Source organism: Quercus suber, unplaced genomic scaffold, assembly GCF_002906115.3.
Source record: "Quercus suber isolate HL8 unplaced genomic scaffold, Cork oak 2.0 scaffold_391, whole genome shotgun sequence".
Classification (NCBI taxonomy): domain Eukaryota; kingdom Viridiplantae; phylum Streptophyta; class Magnoliopsida; order Fagales; family Fagaceae; genus Quercus; species Quercus suber.
Genome location: NW_027069843.1, coordinates 286,920 through 293,101, shown reverse-complemented (window position 1 = coordinate 293,101; position 6,182 = coordinate 286,920). Strand labels below are relative to the sequence as shown.

Genomic DNA, 6,182 nt, shown 5'->3' with positions numbered 1-6,182 from the left:
AAGGGTGCTTATGATGAAAGGGTCAATGGGGAACCTAACCCCACCCTTAAGAATGGCCATCAAGGGAAAAAACATTGTGTTTACAACATAACGCATTTGGATGTCGATATTGCCTTCATGACAGTAGGCAATATCAATGTCCTCAGGGACGTTGTAGGCAGCCCTAAAACTAGCCAACAAGGCTTCTGAAGATAAAAGATGAGAATAGCCCATTTTCAAAACTAGATTCCTAAACTACGATTAGGAGAGAACTAAATGAAATAGAAAGAATAAGAGGAAAGACAAAGGAAACTTACTTTGGGCTTTAGGAATTGACAAGGCTTTAATTTCTCTAGATTAGGAGGAGCACTTTAAGAATGTATCCCAACGGGTGCTTCCTGGTGTTTTTTTAGACCATTGCCCTATTTTTTTGGAAGCTAGTGTTTTTTGACGTAGTCAAAGTGCCTTTAAATTTAAAAATATGTGATTGAAAGTAGAGGGTTTTGTTGATAGAGTTAAGCAATGGTGGGATGGATATAGTTTTGCGGGCTCTCCAAGTTTCATCTTGGCACAAAAATTGAAGGCTCTAAAAGCAGATTTAAAAAAGTGGAATAGGGAGGAGTTTGGTGATTTAGGCTTTAGAAAGAAGAACATGCTGACTGAGCTGATGGGTTTAGATGCGAGAGAGGAGTTGGTGGGTCTTTCAAATGAGGAACAGTTTCGTCACCTTCAACTCAAAGGAGACATAGAACAGTTGGCTTCTCTTGAGGAGACTTCCTGGAGGCAAAAGTCTCGGGCCTAGTATGTGAAGGAGAGCAATAATAATACTCGGTTCTTTCATAGATTAGCCAACTCTCATAGAAATGCTAATCAAATTAAAAGGATTGAGGTGGATGGTGTTTTTTATGAGGATGAGTCTAATGTACGCTCTCAGTTAGTTCTCTTTTATCAAGGGTTATATAAGGAAACTGAGATGGGGCGTCATATTATGGATGGGTACACTGTTCTTATAAAGGACACTTACTGAGCTACAAGGCTTTTTGCATTTCAATATGATTTATTATTTAGGAAGCCCGAACACAAGTACGACATAGCCACTAAAGCAATTTTTGAAAAATTATAACTTACGACACTAGTATGACATGGGTACGGCACAACAAATGAAGTGTTCTTATTTCCTAGTTTATTATACAATTGGGTATTTTAATTTCTGGCAATAAAAATGCAACTAACTTCATATGCTTTTGCTCATTTTGGTTAGTTAAGACTAAGATATTGGTTACTTTCTAACTTCTGCTTTTTTTGTTATGGGTGGTTTTGGTGAATAATTGTGCAAGTTGATGGATGGATAGTGGAGAAGATTAGTTTATTGGTGCCATTTAATCAAGTTTTATTAGGAAAATGGCTGTGGAGATATAGTCATGAAGTTACCTATCTCTGGCGACGAGTTATCTTCACAAAATATGGTGAGGGTCAAGGGGGGTGGAGTACTAATGTTTGCAGGAGGACTCATGGGCTAGGCACTCGTATCCGCCTTTAGCATGATAGGTGGATTGGTGATAATACTCTAAAAGATCTCTATCCTGAGCTCTATGTGTGTTCAATGGTCAAGGATGCTTGTATCTCTGAGGTTTTGTGGATTCTAGAAGAGGGTATTATTAGTGTGTGGAATTTAAGGTTTTATAGAGCTTTTGAAGATTGGGAGTTGGTTGCATCTTTTTCTCTACTTCGGCTTATCCAAACTCGTATTCCTAGGAGTGATAGAAGAGATACTCTTTGCTCGCGGCTTAAAGGTGATGATAAGTTTGACACCTGGTTTTACTACCATGCGATTCGGAGTGTTTCGAATTCTTTATTTCCTTGGAAGGGTATTTGGAAACCAAAGATTCCTAAGTGCATGACGTTCTTTTTGTAGACAGCTGCATATGGTCGGATCCTCACTTTGGATAATCTAATACTTAAGGGTCGCCCTTTGGCTAATTGGTATTGTATGTGTTGCTATGATGGGGAGTGGTAAACCACCTTTTTTTTCATTGTCCTGTTACTCATTCCTTATGGATTTTTATGATTCAGGCTTTTGGTATTCATTAGGTTATGCTAGGATCAGTGGTGGGTTTGTTATCTTGTTGGTATCAGCGACTTGGGAAGCATAATTTAGACATTTGGAATTTGGTTCTAGGGTGCTTAATGTGGATTGTGTGGTTGGAACAGAATCGTCGATCCTTTGAGAACAATGAGAAGACGTTGGATGAGTTGAAGGTTTTATGCTAACGTAGTCTTTTGGAGTGGTCTTGTTGTTGGGGTTTTACTAATTGTTTTTCTCTCTCTAAGTTTATGTCTTCCCTTAGCTTAGTTCCTTGATTACCCTCTGTTTGCTGTGTTGATTGTTTCTTTTACTTCTTGTACTTTTCATTTTTTTTTTTAAAAAAAAAAAAAAAAAAAAAAAACAGAAAAAAAAGAAAGTATGTGAACATCCAAACATGTGAACATGAAAGTATCTAAAAATGTGAGCATAGGAGCATCCAAAAATGTTTTTCTTAATTTTGTTAATTTTAAAAATTAAAAAAATATCAAAATTGGGACACTTAGTGTGCGTTTGGGAAGCGCATTTCTGTATTTCTTCCATTTTTTTTTTAATCCTTTTCAACCAAAACAATTGACTTTTGGGAAGCGAAAACTCACGTCTGCGTTTCTTCAATTTTTTTTTTTAATCCTTTTCAATCGAAACAATTGACTTTTTCTGTGAATAGTGCACAATGTGCACCGTTCACGGACCTACAAATTTTACTTTTTAACAATTTTTTCATTAAAAATGGATCTCACAGTACTATTCACATATTTAAAAATTATGTTGTTACAGTATTTTTCAATTTTCAGTTTCAGTTTTTAATTTTTAACTGTTTTCAAACGGACTCTTACAGGGAACTACTTGACTATAGAAATTGACGGAAAGCCTAAATTTTGTTTTTTTATTTGTTTATTGGTTTGTTTGCTTTTTTTTTTTTTTAATGGCAAAATTCAAATTAAAGTTTTGAAATGAATTTCCATCGACGGAAAGCCTAAATTTTGTTTTTTTATTTGTTTGTTGGTTTGTTTGTTTTTTTTTTTTTAATGGCAAAATTCAAATTAAAGTTTTGAAATGAATTATGATCAAAAAGTAAAATTATTTTTTGGATGTCCTTGACCTTGACGACCCAAAAGCCAGTTGAGTCGCTGCATATATAATTCCCTCTGGCACAGGCAACAAAGAAACAAGAATCCATGAAATTCCAGTTACCCACCTTCACACTGAAGGACTCTGGTCTTCCAAGTTGGCTCCTAATTCAAAACTCAGTTCCCTTCCCTTCATCTCCTCTTCAATTTCTCACTCCCTTCGATTCTACTGCAATCTCTCAACTTCAAGGTTCTCTCTTTTCCCCCTTTTCTCTTCTCTTCAAATTTGAAATTCCCATGGTTTCTTTACATTTTGTTTGTGTTTGTAAATTTTAAATAAAAAAATCTCCTAAAATTTTCATCCAAACTAGCATTTCTAGTACTTTTTATATATGACAAATTTTCTAGGGTTTTGTAAAAAACTTTAATGGAGGATACGAACGCCGCAACCCTAAAACCGGGGCGACTTCTTCAGCAATTTCCATCTCATGTGGATTCTACTGACATCACCTTAACCGCTCGAACCTTATGCGAAATCCTCACTCGCTCGTCTCCCACCGCCATCGAAACCGCTCTCTCCTCCACCGGAATCTCGCCGTCTACCGATCTCGTGTGCGAGGTGCTGAAATACTGCTACCATTACCCGTCCTCCGCGGTGAAGTTCTTCCGCTGGGCCGGGCAGCAGGGGACCAAGCACTCCACGCCGGCGTGGAACCTCATGGTTGACTTGCTAGGCAAGAACCAACTATTTGATCCGATGTGGGACGCGGTGAGGTCGATGAAGCAAGAAGGCGTGCTGTCCATCACCACTTTCGTGTCGATTTTCGGGAGTTATTGCAATGTGGGGAGGTTCGAGGAGGCGGTGATGAGCTTTAACGTGATGGATAGGTATGGGATTGAGAAGGATGTGATCGCTGTGAATTCGTTGCTCAGTGCGATTTGTAACGAAGACAATCAGACGGCGAGGGCGGTGGAGTTCTTCGAGCAGGTCAAGGCAAAGATACCGGTGGATGGGGATACTTTTGCGATTTTGTTGGAAGGGTGGGAGAAAGAAGGCAATGTGGCCGAGGCGACTAGGACTTTTGGCGAGATGGTGATTAGCGTCGGGTGGAGCCCTCAGAATATGTCTGCTTATGACACCTTCTTGAATACGCTCGTGAGCGGTTCGCAGGTTGATGAGGCGATCAAGTTTCTTCAACTCATGAAGAAGAATAACTGCTTTCCAGGTTTGAGATTCTTTTCCACTGCTCTTGTTATTCTTATTAAGCAGAACAATCCGCGCAACGCAATTGCGTTGTGGGATACCATGGTGGGTAATGGATTGGTACTAAACTTGACAATGTACAATACCATGATTGGCTTGCTCTGCGACAATGATGATTTAGACAATGCAATTCGGATCTTGGACCAGATGCCCTTCAATGGTGTTTTTGCTGATTCTTTAACTTATAACATGATTTTTAAATGTCTGATTAAAAGCAAGAAGGTTCGCGAAGTGAGTAACTTCTTTCGCGAGATGATCAAGAATGAATGGCAACCTACACATTCTAATTGTGCGATGGCCATATCGATGCTTTTTCAAGGCTATGACCCTGAAGCAGCCATTGAGATATGGAACTATGCGACTGACAACAATATCACACCTCTTGATGCAAGCGCGAATGCTTTGCTCCTTGGTCTTTGTAACCTAGGTAGGTTCTCAGACTTAAGGAGGTATGGCGATGAGGTGCTTGATAGAAGACTCAGTATATATGAATCAACAATGGAAGATTTGAAGAAAACTTCCTATAAGGAGGGTAGAGCTGCAAGAGATAAATTTGATGGTCTTTCAAGAAGGTGGAAAGCTCACTAGAATTCGTGGTGTAAACTTCTTCTTCTTTTGATCTGGTATTTACTTTGTTTTTAGAGTAATGTTTAAGTAAGTGGATGTCCTTGAATGCAAGCACCTTTTTTCTTTATTATCTTACTCTGTTTATAGATAAATAATCTACCTACTGATGTCTCATAACCCTGATATGATATCCTTGCATCAGACAATCTTCTACTGAAATAGCTGTCTTACCTTTTTCACCTTCTTCATCTCTCTCTCTCTCTCTCTCTCTCTCTCTCTCTCTCACCCCTTCCATCTCTCTTTGGGCCATTCTCTTGTTTGTTTTAAGTTCTTATAGTTAAATATTTTCCCAGCTGGTTATGATCGGCTTACCTGGTCTGGTTTTTAAATTGTTGAGATGCTGCCATTGATTCTTTCAACTTCTGGAGCTTTTATTGCATTTTCATTTTGACCAACAAGAATTTAATTCTGCCAACAAAATTGAAAGTCTTCTTCCTACTTTTGTGCATAATGGTCATGAGTTTTTAGTGTTGCTGGATTTCTTGTTGACATTTTTTAGTATGCAAAGTTGGTGCTTCTTTCTATTTGAAGTAATTTAGCCATGAATTTTTTTTATATCTTATTTAGTGTAGAAAGAGCAATGTGGTTCTTTTATCTTATTGCTCGTTTCTGTTTTCCAAGTTGTTCAGGTTCCACCTAGCCCAAACTTCCCTTTGTTGTGCTGTTTTATATTTCTTGATCACTGTTTTGGCATGATTGCACCACCTTTGGTGGTTCAAGGTTAATGACTCTTTGCCCAAAGAGCCACAGCCTTTAGTTTCTCCTCTTTGACTCTTGTTGAGTGGCTATTGTCATTTTTTTTTATCCTCTGACAGTTGTGTGGGCTAGGCCCTGTCCATCCAATACTTAATAATTTTACCTTTCATAATTTGGATGAACGCAATGCTATTATTTATACTGATAAAGTAGTGATGGGAAGTCCCAATGAGCTCTCGCTTAATCTCATTCTCTTCTAAGTGTAAGGTGGAGGGTGGGGATATGGGCTAAAGACCCACTGGTTATGTATTCAATTTTCAATAATTAAAAAAAAAAAAAAAAAAAAAAAAAAAAAAAAAAAAAAAAAAAAAAAAAATACAGCAGAAAAGAACTTCCCATCACTATTTTAAGTTTTTTTTTTTTTTTTTTTTTTTTTTTTTTTTTTTTTTTATTTATTTAAAAT

General features: G+C 37.7%; 1 protein-coding gene across 1 annotated transcript; it reads left to right on the top strand.

Annotated features, from left to right (window-relative positions):
• The first annotated feature begins 3,141 nt into the window (after positions 1 to 3,141).
• Positions 3,142 to 5,202, top strand: LOC112015296 (pentatricopeptide repeat-containing protein At1g77360, mitochondrial). Its single transcript, XM_024047685.2, has 2 exons — positions 3,142 to 3,382; positions 3,541 to 5,202. Exon 2 carries the CDS (start codon positions 3,560 to 3,562, stop codon positions 4,982 to 4,984), a length of 1,425 nt encoding a protein of 474 aa, XP_023903453.1. The 5' UTR covers positions 3,142 to 3,382; positions 3,541 to 3,559; the 3' UTR covers positions 4,985 to 5,202.
• Positions 5,203 to 6,182: the final 980 nt, after the last annotated feature.

Coding starts and splice junctions, on each gene's coding strand:
- LOC112015296 (XM_024047685.2), top strand. CDS start 3,560: ATGGAGGATACGAACGCCGCAACCCTAAAACCGGGGCGACTTCTTCAG.